General features: G+C 44.3%; 1 protein-coding gene across 7 annotated transcripts in view; it reads right to left on the bottom strand.

Annotated features, from left to right (window-relative positions):
• abcc10 (ATP-binding cassette, sub-family C (CFTR/MRP), member 10) overlaps positions 1 to 12,453 on the bottom strand; it is a 164,151-nt gene extending 151,698 nt beyond the window's left edge. For 3 of the 7 annotated variants that reach the window (XM_059645108.1, XM_059645111.1, XM_059645112.1), the window contains exons 1-3: positions 12,280 to 12,453; positions 11,296 to 11,488; positions 5,687 to 7,085 (exon numbers count right to left, since the gene is read on the bottom strand). In XM_059645108.1, coding sequence (XP_059501091.1) covers positions 5,687 to 7,085; positions 11,296 to 11,456 — 1,560 coding nt within the window. In that variant the 5' untranslated portion in view covers positions 11,457 to 11,488; positions 12,280 to 12,453. Of the gene's footprint in view, positions 1 to 4,681; positions 4,747 to 5,686; positions 7,086 to 11,295; positions 11,489 to 12,110 lie in introns of those variants that run through there. The other 4 variants (XM_059645109.1, XM_059645110.1, XM_059645113.1 and 1 more) reach the window with 4 other exon arrangements.
• Between the last annotated feature and the right edge of the window lie 4,780 nt (positions 12,454 to 17,233).

Here is a 17,233-nt window from a genome sequence, read left to right as displayed (position 1 = left end):
GATTTCCTCAAACACGTCTCTCAAAAGGGTTCTGTCCTTATTTTGCGACGCTTGAGGGTAGTGAGTTTATATCCTGGCTTGGTGGCACAGAGAAGCCCTGGGTGTTACGCTTGTCCTCTTTTTCTCACAGGTGATGACGTTTTGCCAGATACGCAGAGACTTTTCTCGTCAATGAGGTCTTGGATGATGTGACCATTGTCATCAAATTAGTCTAAGCAGTTTCTGTTCTTGTATCTGCCGTGTGCTTCACAGCCTGAGATGATGGCTGTCTTCAGCCCTTTGCACATGTCCTCTATTCATTAAAATGAATTCTTTGGAGATTCTGAAGAAGGCAGTATTGTAAATTCTCTAGTCTGTTTGTCTTGAAGCCACTCAATGTTGATCTTTCTCCTGACCTGTTCCTTCATCATTACTGCTTCTGGTGGCATCTGATGGGCATTAAGGAGCAGATGAGCCTGTGGTCTGCCCAGAAGTCATCTGCACTGGTCATCACTTTAGTAATAAGGATATTGCTTAGGTCCCAGAGTGAACAATGACAGCGTTGGTTTGGTAGGAAAATAGCTAATTTAATTGGATACACAACTGGCTTGATGGTAGGAAGCAGAAATCAAGAGTGGAAAGATGCTTGTCGGGCTGGAGGTCTGTGACTACTGGTGTGCCTCAGGGTTTGGTGCTGGACCCACTGCTGTTTGCTATCTATATCGATGATTTGGATAAGAATGTACAAGGCATGATTAGTACGTTTGCAGATGACACTAGAATAGGTGGTTTCATGGACTATGAGGAAGGTTATCAGAAATTGCAGCAAGATCTCGATCAGCTGGGGAAGTGGACCAAGTAATGGTAAACAAAGTTTGGAAAGTCAAATCAAGGTAGGAGTTTCATGGTGAACAGGACGGTCTTAAGGAGTGTAGTGGAACAGAGGGAGCTTGGAGTTCAGGTGCACGGTTCTCTGAGAGCAGAGTCACAGGCAGACAGGGCAGTGAAGGTGGCTTTTGGCACACTGGCCCTCATTAGTCAGGGCATTGAGTATAGAAGTTAGGAAGTTATGTTGCATTTGTACAGAATGTGGGTGAGGCTGCAGTTGTCAAGTATTGTGATCACCGTGGTGTAGGATGGATATTGTTAACTGGAAAAAGTGCAGAAGAAATTTACATGGATGCTGCCATGGCTCAAGGGACTGAGTTACAGACAGAGGTTGGGCAAGCTAGGACTTTTTACTTTAGACAGTACAAGACTGAGGGGGGATTTTATAGAAGTGTATAAGATCATGAGAGGCACTGATAGGATTAATGCACACAGTCTTTTTCCTAGGATGGGGGATCAAGGACTTGTAGGCATTGGTTTAAGGTAAGAGGGGCAAGAATACATGGGAACCTATGGAGCAGCTCTTTCACACAGAAGGTGGTACACATATGGAATAAGCTCTCAGTAGAAGTGGTTGAGATGGGTATATTAACAACATTTAAAAGGCATTTGGGTGAAGATATGGAAAGTTTTAGAAGGATATGGACCAAATATAGGGAAATGGGGTTAACATGGGTGGACATTTTGGTAGGCATGGGCCAGTTTGGGCCAAAGGGCCTGTCTCCATGCTGTAGGACTCTACGACTCTTATAACTCCATGATTCAAAATGGAGGGAGGTAGACAGCAGGAAACTACAGGCCAGTGAGCTTCGCTTCTGTCAGACGGAAAATATTTGAAGCAATTTCATTTATTACAGGGCCCTTGGATAAGTTAAAGGTATCGGGCAGGCTGATATGGTTATGTCAAATGGAAATCATGTTTAATTAATTTATTGGAGTTCTTCAAAGAAATAACTTCTGCAGTGGATAAATGGTAACCAGTGGATGCAATGCCTTTCAATTTTGCAATACATTTGATAAGTTGTCACATCAACAGATATTTCAGAAAATAAAAGTCTGTGTTGTTGGGGGTACCTTATTTGCAAGGATAGAAAATTGGCTGGTTCACAGTGAACACGGGTAGGAATAAATGGGTCTTTTTCAGGCTGGCAGGATATGATGAGTGGTGTACCACACAGGTCAGAGCTGGAGCCTCAACTCTTACAATTTATATCAATGATTTTGATGAAGGAACCAAAGATATGGTAGCTGAATTTGCTGATGATACAAAAATGGTTAGGAAAATGAGTTGCAAAGAGGAAATAAAAACTCTACAAACAAATATAGATAAGTTAAGTTCATGGCAAAGATCTGGCAAATAGAGTATAATGTGTAAAATTATTCATTTTGACGGAAAGAATAAAAAAAAGCACACTATCTAAGTGGTGGGAGGTTACAGCACTCTGAAATGCAAAGAAATCTGAGTGTCCATGTGCATCAATTGCAGAAGGTTCAGCAAGTAATCAGAAAACTAAGGTGATGCCCAGAGGGACTGGGCTTTAGCAAAGGCTAAACGGGTTGGGACTCTAGTCACTGAAGTTTACGAAAATGAGAAGTGATCTCACTGAAACATAGAGAATTCTTAAGGGGTTTGATAGGGTAAATGCTGAGAGGATGTCTCCCCCCATGGGAGAGTCTAGGATTCGGAGTAAAGGGGTACCTATTTAAGTGATGAGATGAGGAGCAAGTTTTTCTCTCAAGAGAGGATCATTTTTTTGGAGAGTTGTGGGGGCAGAGTCCTTGTATATATTTATTTAAGGGTTAAACAGATAGATTCTTGAGTCAAGGAATCAAGGGTTAGGAGGAAAGAGCAGGAAGGTGGACTTGAGGAATGTTGGGTCAGCCATGATCCTATTGATAGCAGAGCAGGTTCGAGGGCTGAGCAGCTCCTCCTGTTCCTATTTCTTATGACCTTATGGAAATCTAATAGAATATTATAGTTTATTGCAAGGGAAATTGAACACAGGAATAAGAAGGTTATGCTTCAGTTATACAGGGCTTTGCTGAAACTGCGGAACACTGTGTACACACTGGTCACTGGACTTACAGAGGGGTGTTCATGTATTGGAAGCAGTTCAGACAAGGTTCACTGGACTAATACCTGGAATGAGTGATTGCCTCATGAGGAAAAGATAGACAGGATAAGCCTGTATCTTCTGAAGAGTCACACATGACTGAAGTGAAAAACTGTAAGATCCTGAGAGGACGTGAACAGGTGTATGTTGAAAGGATGCTCCCTCCAATGGGAGAATCTACGACTGGGGGTATCCATTTAAAAATGAGGGGGGTGACATTTAAACAGAGAAGGGGAAACATATTTCTCCCAGAGGCTGAAAATCTTTGGAATTTACTTCCTCAAAAGGCAGGGGTGTAGAATCTTAAATTGTTTTAAGGCAGAGATAGATAGATTATTTTTTTATCAAGACGATGAAAGATTATCAGTGGATATACAGAGTCAGTGGTTAAAATAAAATCAGCCATGGTCACCCATTTAAAACAGAGATGAGGAGTTTTTTTTCTTTTAGAAGATAGTGAATCTGTAGAATTCTTTAGCACAGAGGGTTATTGAGACTGGGTTGTTAAGCATATTCAAGGCTGGGATAGACAGATTTTTAATCAGTAGGGAAATCAATTGTTATGGGAAAAGGTGGAAAGTGCAGCTGAGTATTATCAAATGAGCCATGATCTTATTGAATATTGGTGCAGGTTCAATGTGAAGAATGGCCTACTTCTGTTCTCATGGTCTTAGGTACTCTCAAATAGGAATAACAGGTGCACAGAATATTGGGAGAAATTGAAAGCACAAAAGATGGGAATAGTCAATTATTTGTTAAGCTAAAAGGAAAGGAGAATGTAATAAAGCTTAAACTAAGGTTACTGTCCAAAGTAATAATGTAAATCTGCAGAGAATGGCAATTGATTCCAATGAGTTACTAATGTAGACTGCCAGGTAGAAGTGTGAAGTACCTAGAACAGGGACCAAGCTCAGAGGGGCAGGACTGGGTTTTAACTATTCTGGATAAAGGCACTCAGAAAACAAAAGGAAGGGTGAATTCATGATGGCAATAATGATTAAGAAGAACATGGGTGCGCAAGAGGAAAAAGCTCTCTTGGAGGAGTTAAGTTCGTATTGTTTCAGAGATAGCAGGAACTGCAGATGCTGGAGAATCCAAGATAACAAAGCGTGGAGCTGGATGAACACAGCAGGCCAAGGAGCATCTTAGGAGCACAAAAGCTGACGTTTTGGGCCTAGACCCTTCACCAGATGGCCTGCTGTGTTCATCCAGGTCTACACCTTGCTATCTCAAGTTCAGATTGTATTTGGTTTGAGTTCAACTTAGTCTACAAATCACCAACTATTGGGAAAGATGTCAAGGAACAACTTTGCAATGAAATTACAGAGGAATGCAAAATGTACAAAGTAATTAAACAGGTGATATTAATTATCTGAAAACATACTGGAATGGTAATCAAGTAAACGTCAGAGAGGAGCATGAGTTCCTTTGAATCAGGCAAATCTTTTTTGATAGCTTTATATTCCCAGTGTAATGGGAAGAGGCATTGCAAGGCATGGTTCTTGGAAAGGAGGAGACCAAATGGTTCAGCAGGGGAACAGTGTGGACACATTTAGGCATCGGGAATCAGGGATTGAAATGTTTAGGTCCTCTACAGAAAAGAGCAAGGAATAATCCAAAGTGTAATTAATGGAAGTTTAAGGGGCAAGAATTGTTCTAATCCACTTGGCAGACAAAACTATAATCGATGGCCGGATTACCTTTAAAGAAGGGGTAGTTTGGCAGAGTCAGAAAGGAAAAGCTGAGGTGGTCAAATCCAGACTTCCTTGGATAACAAAAACAAAAGAAGGTGAAGGGCACTTAAGGCAGGTGTCATGTGAATAACATAACAAAACATGAAGACACAGGAGGTTCAGGCAGGAATTTTTAGCAACAAGAGAATATGAAAAGAGACTAACAATTAACATAAGGAGACACCAAAAGTCTTCTATCAGTGTTTAAATAGTAAATTGGTGATAAATGATGGAGTTCTGATGGGCTGCAAAGGGATTGGTGCATGAGGTCAGAGGATGTGACCAGACTGGTTTCCAGGATGGCAGGACTGACATATGAAGAAAGACTGGATCAACCAGGCTTGTACTCACCGGAATTTAGAAGATTGAGGGTGGATCTCACAGAAACATATACAATCCTGATGGGGTGGACAGACTGGATGTGGGAAGAATGTTCCCAATGTTGGGCAAGTCCAGAACCAGAGGTCACAGTCAAAGAATAATGGTAAGCCACTCAGGACTGAGATGAGGGAGAACTTCTTCATTCAGAGAGTTGTGAACTTTTGGAATTCTCTCCCATGGAAAGCGGTTGGGACCAGTTTGTTAGATATATACCAGAGAGAGCTGGACGTGGCCCCTGCTGCTAAAGGGATCAAGGGGTATGGAGAGAAAGCAAGAATGGAATACTGAGACTGTATGAACAGCCATGATCATATTAAATGGTGGAGCAGGCTCGAAGGGCTGAACAGCCTCCTCCTGCACCCATTTTTTAATGTTTCTATGAATTCTATCTTTACCAAGAAAAACAGTACATGCAGCAGCTTGGAGGGGAACTTACAAGTGGTAGTAAAGGAATAAAATCATGCACCAATAAGAGTTAGATGAGGCGGGATAAGAAAAGACCTGCATAAAGCATAAATATTGCCATAAACCAACAGACAGAATGGCTTACTGCTGTTCAGTAAATTCTACACAATTCTATGTAACGCTTACCTTGACCCTGGCGTCTTTATGTCCTAGAAGTTTCTTGTTATTCTCCATTATTATGTTGGCAATGACTTTGTTTAGTGGCACCAGTAGTAAGCCTACCACCAGGCCTCCTAGGCATGTCACACCAACCTGTTGGTACAGAAGGTAGAGAGTGATACCAAACTGAAAGGGTAAGCTCCACACGTCATGGAAAATAGGAAAGAAATTCACAATCCGGTCTGCGTCAGTGCTCATGAAGTTAACAATCTCACCCACGGAGAATGTGGACAGAGTTGTTGTGTTGACCCGCAGAGATTTGCGGTAGATTGCAGATATTATAGCCGAACGGACCATCAGGCTGATGGTCATGACTCGGTAATTGAACTGGTTGAGAAGAATGGCACCCACAAAAGTGCTCAGAAACAGTCCTAGTGCATACCAGATGCCCTTGATCATTTGCTGTGTGTCCGACTCCATGAAAGCAACCAGCAAATTTAAAAGAAGAGGTCCTGAAAAACCTAACATGCTGCCTATAAACTTTAACAGCCCAAGGGAGTAATAGTGACAGCCAAAGGCTTTATTCAAAACGGAGAGCAGATGCACTTCCTCGTCATCATTTGTCGATATGGCATCTTTCTGGGGTGCCTGAGACCTCTGCTGCTCACGCCAAGAACTCCTGCGAATCTGCTGACGGCTATCAATACACTGATAACCATCAGATTCTGATTTGTGTCGTTTCTTTTCCTGTTTCGATGCATTCTCCAAAACACACTTCTGCCAGCATTTCTGAAAATGCTCTTCAATTTTATGGGTCCTAAGTTTCAGTGGTAACTGGTAAACATCATTGGGTTGGTTAATCTGCAACTTGTAGCCACGCTTCATGATAGGGTTCATCCAGAAGTAGAAAAGGTGAGAGATCCAGCTGGCTCCATCTTCAGCCACAATCTCTCCTTCGGATCCTGCAGTCTGATCTTGCAACAGTGGTTGCTGTTCTGGGCTCATTTCATCTCTTCCAGGTTGGGAAGCAACCAGCACAACCAGATAGGCAAGAAGCAAAGTTAATTCTGCACAGATCAAAATGAATCTCAGCCAGCTGGAAAGATAATCGGAACATGTGATCTGTCGAGTCTGGCAATCAGCTATCAGAATGATAATTAATGCAGGGGCTGGCAGGACCGCAAAGAAAGGCAATATTGCTGGACCCAGCGAGCGGCCATACTGAGACTTACTGAGCGCAACCACTGATAGTCCATGGATAAGCCAGGCAATCACAGCAACAGAGTCCACCAGCACCTCTAGCCACAGAGTTTTTAAATTTGGAAAAAAGATGATTGTCACCACATCAAAAAGGAAAAGAGCCACCTGAATGAAGGAGATAATAATTCTGCATTCCCAGCTCCAGGTGAAACTCTGCCAGTGAGACCTGCAAGAAAAACATCAAATACAGGAAATTTTATATGACTATATTTTTGTTCTCACAGGAAGTGATGACAGCGCTTAGAATAGTTTTGCACATCAGTGTCAGTAATAAAACACCCCAAATTCAGGTCCAGCATTCAGAACAATGTTCTTTACAACACACAAGGTGCAACTGAACTATAACAACAGAACAGCAACCTGACTTCCCTAGGGGCATTTCTTCTTTGTTTATACCAGTCAACGTGGAGGCTTTCTGAATGAAACTGACAAGTGAGAGTCAAATTACAGAGTTTTCTTGTTTTACATGCTGAAATTTTTCACTTTAGTTTCCATCAGGACTCTAAAAATTATTATACAGGTGGCAGCATGTCAACAATCTTGCATGCATAAAATATATTTTTTTTAAGTTGATTAAATCTAAATCTTATTCTAAAAATTACAAAATAGAAACAGGCTGATCAGCCCAACCAGCCACATCAGTATTTGCAAGGTAATTCACTCTATATTTTTCAAATTTATTCACATGTCCATTCAACTAACCATCCATTAAAATAACCAAGCAAGTGAATTTCACAACTCTGTGAGGATCATTTTTCTTCTGTGCTTCCTGCCTCTTGTATTTTATACAATTTTTCCCCTTAATAAAAATTGCACAGTATGTTTTAACAGAGCCGTAGAGAAATCATCTATACTTCTTGTTCCTGATTAATAAGCAACAACTGCCTTCCTGAAAAATGCATTAATGTGCTCAGCAAGAACACAGAGGAAGGAATGGGTCACAACTGTGTTGCTCCTTCCACATATGAATACCATGTTGGTACAGCCAGGTTTCACATAAATAATAACTACAGTTACACTGCGGAAGTGCCGCAGACAGGGAACCCAATGCACAAGAAACTAAAGTCTTCAAGAGCAGTAGAGGGAAAAACATGGGCAAGGACCAAGAAAATAGGATTGTCACGAGACCAATGCCCAAACTGTACTAATCTTGCCCAATTATCGGCCTCATTAGGGGCATTTCAGCAGCTATTAGATAGGCATATGGATGATAGTATAAGGTAGACCTTAGAATTCGAATAAACATTTGGCTCAACATTGTGGGCCGAAGGGCTTGTACTGTCCTGTACTGTTCTATGTTCTATAACTATTGAATAATCTGTAAACATATAACTCCATTCTCTCAGAATGCAACCCCTTTGAACGAACCCTTAGAACCTCTGAGCAGAAATAAACTGATCAAATCAAAACATCAAACTCCATGCATGGAATTGATTAACCGAATATCATTGCACAGGACCATGTATCGGCAGTGTATTTTTCCTTGTTCATTCACGGGATGAGGGCGTTGCCGACCAGGCAGCATTTAGTGCCCATCCCTCATTGCCCAGAGGGCAGTTAAGAGTCAACCACATTGCTGTGGGTCCAGAGTCACATATAGGCCAGACCAGGTAAGGGTGGCACTTTCCTTCCCTAAAGGACATGAGTGAACCAGATGGGTTTTAACAAAATCGAGAACAGATTCGTGGTCATCATTAGATTCTTAATCCCAGATACTTTGTTGAATTCAAATTCCACCATCTGCCACAGCAGGATTTGAACCAGTGTCCCCAGAACATTAGTGATAATGGGAACTGCAGATGCTGGAGAATCCAAGATAATAAAATGTGAGGCTGGATGAACACAGCAGGCCCAGCAGCATCTCAGGAGCACAAAAGCTGATGTTTCGGGCCTAGACCCTTCATCAGAGAGGGGGATGGGGTGAGGGTTCTGGAATAAATAGGGAGAGAGGGGGAGGCGGACCGAAGATGGAGAGAAAAGAAGATAGGTGGAGAGGAGAGTATAGGTGGGGAGGTAGGGAGGGGATAGGTCAGTCCAGGGAAGACGGACAGGTCAAGGAGGTGGGATGAGGTTAGTAGGTAGGAGATGGAGGTGCGGCTCGGGGTGGGAGGAAGGGATGGGTGAGAGGAAGAACAGGTTAGGGAGGCAGAGACAGGTTGGACTGGTTTTGGGATGCAGTGGGGGGAGGGGAAGAGCTGGGCTGGTTTTGGGATGCAGTGGGGGAAGGGGAGATTTTGAAGCTGGTGAAGTCCACATTGATACCATTGGGCTGCAGGGTTCCCAAGCGGAATATGAGTTGCTGTTCCTGCAACCTTCGGGTGGCATCATTGTGCCACTGCAGGAGGCCCATGATGGACATGTCTTCTAAAGAATGGGAGGGGGAGTGGAAATGGTTTGCAAATCAGTCCCTATACACCTGCATTCCGCATGCAGATGGCCTCAAGGCCCTCCGCTTCGTCCCACAGGCCCGACCAGTCCTCCTCCACCGACACCCTCATCCGCCTAGCCGACTCGTCCTCACCCTCAACAACTTCTCTTTCGATTCCTCCCACTTCCTACAGACTAAGGGGGTGGCCATGGGCACCCGCATGGGCCCCAGCTATGCCTGCCTCTTTGTACGTTACGTGGAACAGTCCCTCTTCTGCACCCACACAGGCCCCAAATCGCACCTCTTCCTCCGTTACATTGATGACTGTATCGGCGCCGCCTCTTGCTCCACAGAGGAGCTCGAACAGTTCATCCACTTCACCAACACCTTCCACCCCAACCTTCAGTTCACCTGGGCCATCTCCAGCACATCCCTCGCCTTCCTGGATCTCTCAGTCTCCATCTCAGGCAACCAGCTTGTAACTGATGTCCATTTCAAGCCCACCGACTCCCACAGCTACCTAGAATACACCTCCTCCCACCCACCCTCCCGCAAAAATTCCATCCCCTATTCCCAATTCCTCCGCCTCCGCCGCACCTGCTCCCACGATGAGTCATTCCACTCCAAGTTCTCCAAAGACCGCAACTTTCCCCCCACAGTGGTCGAGAATGCCCTTGACCGCGTCTCCCGCATTTCCCGCAACACATCCCTCACATCCCGCCCCCGCCACAACCGCCCAAAGAGGATCCCCATCATTCTCACACACCACCCTACCACCCTCCGGATACAACGCATCATCCTCCGACACTTCCGCCATCTACAATCCGACCCCACCACCCAAGACATTTTTCCATCCCCACCCCTGTCTGCTTTCCGGAGAGACCACTCTCTCCGTGGCTACCTTGTTCGCTCCACACTGCCCTCCAACCCCACCACACCCAGCACCTTCCCCTGCAACCCCAGGAAATGCTACACTTGCCACCACACCTCTTCCCTCACCCCTATCCCAGGCCCCAAGATGACTTTCCACATTAAGCAGAGGTTCACCTGCACATCTGCCAATGAGGTATACTGCATCCACTGTACCCGGTGTGGCTTCCTCTACATTGGGGAAACCAAGCGGAGGCTTGGGGACCGCTTTGCAGAACACCTCCGCTCGGTTCGCAATAAACAACTGCACCTCCCAGTCGCAAACCATTTCCACTCCCCCTTCCATTCTTTAGATGACATGTCCATCATGGGCCTCCTGCAGTGCCACAATGATGCCACCCGAAGGTTGCAGGAACAGCAACTCATATTCCGCTTGGGAACCCTGCAGCCCAATGGTATCAATGTCGACTTCACCAGCTTCAAAATCTCCCCTTCCCCCACCACGTCCCAAAACCAGCCCAGTTCGTCCCCTCCCACCACTGCACCACACAACCAGCCCAGCTCTTCCCCTCCACCCACTGCATCCCAAAACCAGCCGAGCTCATCCCCTCCCCCCACTGCATCCCAAAACCAATCCAGCCTGTCTCTGCCTCCCTAACCTGTTCTTCCTCTCACCTATCCCTTCCTCCCACCCCAAGCCGCACCTCCATCTCCTACCTACTAACCTCATCCCGGCTCCTTGACCTGTCCGTCTTCCCTGGACTGACCTACCCCTCCCTTCCTCCCCACCCATACTCTCCTCTCCACCTGTCTTCTTTTCTCTCCATCTTTGGTCGGCCTCCCCCTCCTCCCTATTTATTCCAGAACCCTCACCCCATCCCCATCTCTGATGAAGGGTCTAGGCCCGAAACGTCAGCTTTTGTGCTCCTGAGATGCTGCTGGGCCTGGTGTGTTCATTCAGCCTCACATTTTATTATCCCCAGAACATTATCTGGGTTTCTGGATTAACAGTCCAGTGATAATACCACTAGGCCATTGCCGCCCCTTGAGGCATTGGTCATCACAGGCATCAACCACGCGCAAGTTTGAAACCGAGGAGTAACATTTTTGAGAAATGAAGGGTGTGAAATTCACATACCGAGGGGTATTAAGATAGCAGGCGCTAGCAAGAGCCAGAGCGGTGTGTGGCAGCACATTAAGGACGAGTTGAGTGAAGCAATACCCAACGCTACCATTGTCCCACACTGGAAATGGGTTAGAACGATCAGTGTCACACAACTCAGCTAGGAAGTCAACCATTCTGGAAGGGAGGTCACAGCATCAGCTAACAACTGGGAAAGGAGAGACAGTACATTAGATAAATAAAGCAAAAAGCACAGTATCAGAACAGCTGTACAGTAGCAACAGTTTGATAAAGGTATTATCTTCACTCAAAAATGAGCACATTTTTAAGTCAACAACTTTTTTAAGAAGTATTATTTCATTGATGGATTAGTGAGCACATCATCACCCAAATGACAGTACACCCAAGTTGTAAGGTCCAATTTTCAATCACATACTGTCCAGTTCATTGAGCCAAGCTAAGGTTGGATTTGTTAACAACTACCAACATCAAGGATTAGTGTTCACAAAGGTTATGCGGGAAACTGACTTCTTGCCTCTGTTGGCAACACACAAAAGCCTTCCTGGAACAATAGTCAGAAAGAAAAGCTGTCTTGCAAACAATACTGGACAAATCAGGCACTTTCCAAATTCAGCATCCCCCATTTTGGTGCACAGATTATGACTTAACTATAGACTAGTCTATGTCTCTCGATCCCTATACACCAGAATCATTACTAGACAGTGAAATTTGATGTCTCCAACTTGGGAAAGTTTGGATTTTTGCACTTAGATAGGGTCAGTGGTTGATTTGAAACTTCCACGAAAAATAGACGAGGGAACTAGCAATACCAACAAATCATTGAAATGGTGTTTGTCACTGAAGAAACGGTCAGTTTTTAAATAATGTAGAGGTCCAGCCCTCCGTCTATTCCCACCGCCAGGTTTGAGATTATTTCTCGATTCCACCTTTTGACTGTTTCTGACTGAAATAAAGACATAGAAATAAAAAAGTAAATACTCAGCAGGAAAAGCCAAATTTGTGAACACAAGCAGAGGGTTAGCATCTCAAGTCGAAATGACACTAATGTTGTTCAGTTTTATTTTAAACGTCCAGTATCAGCAATATTTCACTTTAATGTTGTTTTCGTTGAGAAAGCTTTCCGGCAAACGGTAACTCCGCCCTCGCCCTAACGACGAGGTGCTCCTGCACCAAGATGGGTACCCCTGAGTGACTGGCTGAGTGATCGGTGAGAGCGCTCCATGTTCCCCGGAGGTTGAAACCTCTATGCGGAAATTCCCTTTTTCCGTGGTTATTTTCAGATCCCAGTCTTCTGGAAACCACAAGTTTACTATTAATGTATGGGAGAATCAGTTAACTTACTAAAAAAAACGCAAAGCACTGAAGACGCTGGATTCAGAAACAAAAATACAAATTGCTGGAAAAACTCAAGCAGCCGTGAAGAAGAAGGAATTTTAACTTTTCAGGTCCAGTGAATACTCTTCAGAACTGTTTGGAGCAAAGACATAGTTGTTATATATGCTAAAGATGAGTTGGGGAGAGGTCTACTGTACTCACTGCTCGCAATGTGGTCTCCTCTACATTGGGGCGATGAAACACACACGGCAAGATTATTTTGCAGTTGCCTCCCAGGTCCCTTTTAAATCTTTTCCCTCTCATCTTAAACCTAGGCCCTCTAGTTTTGGACTCCCCTATCCTGGGGGAACAACCTTGGCTATTCACCTTATTTATGCCCTCGTGTTTTTATAACCCTCAAAAAGGTCACCCTTCAGCCTCCTACACTCCAGGAAAAAAAGTCCCAGCCTATCTAGCTCTCCTTATAACTCAAACACTCCAGTGCCGATAACATTCTTATAAATGTTTTTGCACCCTTTTCAGCTTAATAACATCCTTCCTATACCAGTTGACCAGACTGTATGCAGTATGCCGAATATGGCCTTACCCATCGTATTATCCAGCTGTAACATGATGTCCCAGCTCCTGTACTCAACGGTCTGACAGATGAAGGCAAGTGTGCCAAACGCCACCTTCAACACCCTGTCTAATTGTGACACCACTTTCAAGGAACTACATAGCTGAACCTCGAGGTCTCTCTTTTCAACACACTCCCCAGAGCCCTACCATTAACTGTGTAAGTTCAGCCCTGGTTTGCCTCACCCAAATGCAACATTGCATTTTTCTGAACCAAATTCCATCTGCCATTTCTCTATGCTAGTCTCTTTTCATATCCACTCTTTGCATCTCTTGATTGCTCAGAACCTTCTATAATCAGCTTAGTTCTCAACTGTATTGTCTACCTAACATCTGTCACAAGCACACTTTTTATTCTCCATCTTATTCTGGATATATTTTTATCATAAAGGGTTTGCTTGCCCTGCTTCACACCTTGGTGGGAATATACTTTGATTCTGCCTGCATAATTCATTCTTAAAAGGCAACCCATTTTAACATTGCCTGCCAATGTTTAAATCCAGTTGGTCAGAGTCAGATTTATTCTTATATCGTATTCAGACCATAAGAAATAGGAATACGAGTTGTCTGCTTGATCCCTCAAACCTACTGCACATTCAACAGAATCATAACTGATCTGACATTCCTCACGTCCACTTTCCTCCTTTTTTTCAGCCCTTTTTGCAGCCCTTGACTCAATACTGATAAAGAATCTATCTATCTCAACCTTAATTATGCACAAGGACTCTGCCTTTACAGCAGTCTGTGGCAAGGAATTCCACAAAGACACTCAGCCTTCAGTGAAGAAATCCTTTGTGCCCTCTGGTCCTTGACTCCCATGAGGGGAAACACCCTCTTAGCATTTAGCCTGTCAAACCCTTTAAGAATGCTATATGTTTCAAAAACGTCACCCCTCAGTCTTCTAAATCCAATGCATAGAATCCCAACCTATTTAGCTTTTGCTCATAAAACAATCCCTCCATACTGAGGATCATCCTTCCCTGAACTGCTTACAATGAAATGATGCTTTTCCCTAAATAAGGGACCAAACTGCTCTCAGTACTCCAGATGTGGTGCCATTAGCACCTTGTGGAGTTGTAAAAACGAACAAAAGCTGAAATTGCTAATGGAACTCAGCAGGTCTGGCAGGATCTGTGGGGACAAAACAGAACTATAGTTTCAAGTCCAGTGACTCTTCATCAGAATAGGTGAGTTCTGATGAAAACTCATAGAATCCTCACAGTGCAGAAAGAGGCATACTCCCTTTACTAACACCTTTCACCTCAACCTCAAATACACCTGGACCATTTTCGGTACCTCCCTCTCCTTCCTGGACCTGTCTCCTTATCTGGTGACTGCCTCGAAACTGACATCTATTTCAAGCTCACCAACTTTCACAGCTACCTAGAAGACACCTCCCTCACCCACTCTCCTGCAAGGATGCAATCCCCTACTCCCAATTCCCCGCCCCTGCCGTGTCTGTTCTGAAGATAAGGTGTTCCACTCCCAAACATCCCAGATGTTATCTTATTTCAAGGACCTTTCCCTTCAGTGGTCAAAAATGCTCTCGACCAAATATCTTGCATTTCCCACACTTCTGCCCTCAAACCCCCTTCTCCCAACAAACATGAAGACAGAATCCACCTGGTCCTCACATATCACCCCATCAACCTCCACATCCAGTGTATCATTCTCTACTACTTTCACCACCTACAATCTGACCCCACAACCAAAGAGATATTTCCCTCCTCTATCCTATCCATTGTTTGTAGAGGCCACTCTCTCCGTGACTCTACTCTACACTCTCCTCTAACCCCACCACCCTGGCACCTTTCCCTGCAATCACAGGGAGTTGGACACCTTCCCCTATACCTTACCCCTCACCTCCATTCAAAGCCTAAAATAAACACTGCATAATAGACTGGAGTTCACCTGTACATCTGCCAACTTGGTCTACTGTATCCACAGCTCCCAATCTGGCCTCCTCTACATCAGTGAGACCGGGCGTAGAGTGTCTGTGCTCTGTGCTCAACAAACGACAACACCTTCCGGTAGCCAACCATTTTAACTCTCCTTCCCACTCCTAGGATGACATGTCCATCCTGCCACAATGACACCACTCAAAAACTGGAGGAGCAACATCTGATATTCTGCCTTGGAAGCCTACAGTCTGATGGCCTAAACAAGGAATTCACCAGTTTTAAAATCTCCACAACCCCGGCCTCATCCCATGACCAACCTTCCCTGTAGGCCCAGTCTCCTTGATCTGACACAACCTGTCCATCCACCCCACCCATCCCACTGACCAATCCCCACCTACACTTACCTATCCCCATCCCACCTAACTTTCTGCAGCCCCAGCCTTCCGCTCTCTAATTATTTCCCAGCTCCCTTGCCCCTCCCCATTTCTGAAAAAAGGGTCCCAGTCCGATACATCAACGTTCCTGCCCCTCTGATGCTACCAGGCCTGCTGTGTTCCTCCAGGTCCATACTGTGTTGTCTCTGACTCCAGTATCTGTAGTTCTTACTATCTTTGTGGTCTTGCACTGATTTCTGTGGAACCTCAGCTGTCACAGGTTGCCAACCTAAAAATGTACCCAATATCCCCACTCGCTGCTTCCTGCCCATCTGCCCTTCAGACAATCTCGTGAGGCTGAGAGTCTCTGATGACGATGACATTAGTATTGAAACCACAAAGATATTTGCATATGAGGCAATAGTGTTTCCAACACTTTGCTATCACTTCAAAACTTGGATTACATATAGATACCATCTCAAGACCCTGGAGAAGTACCAGTGATGTTGTTTGAGATATATTCCCTGTATTAGCTGGGAGGGCGGGGATACCAATACTCTTGCGACTGGTCAGGAACGTCAGTTTAAATCCCATTCTAGGCTTTTGAGTACAAATATCAGAGATAATGTTTCAATAAAGTGTCAAGTGAATGCAACACTATGAGTTGTGCCATCTTCCAGATGAGATATTTAACCAAGGTCTTATGCAGAGCCAAGGCCAAGACTTCAGGGAGATGTAAAGCAAAATCACATGAAAAAGTTTGGAGGAATGCAGGTCAGTTATCTTTGATATCCCAGTCAATATGTATCCCTGAATCATTATTACATAAACAAAACAGTGCTGTTGTGGAGCCTTGCTGTGCACAAATAGGCCATCAAGTTTCTACCACTGGAAATAGCATATCGTGGACTGTAAAGTCCCTGGCCATTTTGTGAGTTGTACAAAGTGTCTGTTGCCCTGATAATCTGACTGATTAATGACTTTAGGAACGGCAACATGCTGATAACTAAGCACAAATTGTTTTAACTTTTCATTGGGCTGATTGTTTTTGCTGCAGAAGCACACTGGCTCTTGGACACACTGCTTTGATGACTAAAGGCATTTTGCCTTTCATCATGACTTGAATTCCTGATGGAAAATGTGCTCGGGAACAGAATTAATATTCTGACCTACACTGTTCTTCTCATACAATTCCTGGTGGCCAGTTTCACTATCTTGCTGACAGATATGAGATATCAGGACTCACTTTCTCATTCAGAGACGAGAGAACATGAAAGGCAGAAACATATAACACAGAAAAGTGCAGCACAGAGAAAAAACCAGATGACCCGTCTTGCCTGTGCAAGCACTGAGAAAACTATTAAATTAGTCCTGCTCCCCTGCTCTTTCCCCATAGCCCTGTAAATTTTGTTCCATTTAAGTAACCTTTTAATTGTTATTATTGAATCTGCAGATGCTGGAAATCTGAAACAAACACAGAACATGCTGGAGAAACTCAGCAAGTCTGGCAACACTAAATGCTGCCTCGCTAGTGACATCCTCAGTCCAATAGATGAACAAGGCAAAAAAAAACACCTCTGGACAGACGCAGAGTTAATTTACCTGAAGAACTCTGAGGAAGAGTCACACCAGACTCAAAACGTTAACTCCATTTCTCTCTCCAGACATGTTGCCAGATCCGCTGAGTTTCCGTAGCATTCTTTGTGT

The sequence above is a fragment of the Stegostoma tigrinum genome, chromosome 4 (genome assembly GCF_030684315.1).
Source record: "Stegostoma tigrinum isolate sSteTig4 chromosome 4, sSteTig4.hap1, whole genome shotgun sequence".
In the NCBI taxonomy this organism is placed as follows: domain Eukaryota; kingdom Metazoa; phylum Chordata; class Chondrichthyes; order Orectolobiformes; family Stegostomatidae; genus Stegostoma; species Stegostoma tigrinum.
The sequence above is the reverse complement of the archived record's forward strand: the minus strand, read 5'-3'. Positions and strand labels throughout refer to the sequence as shown.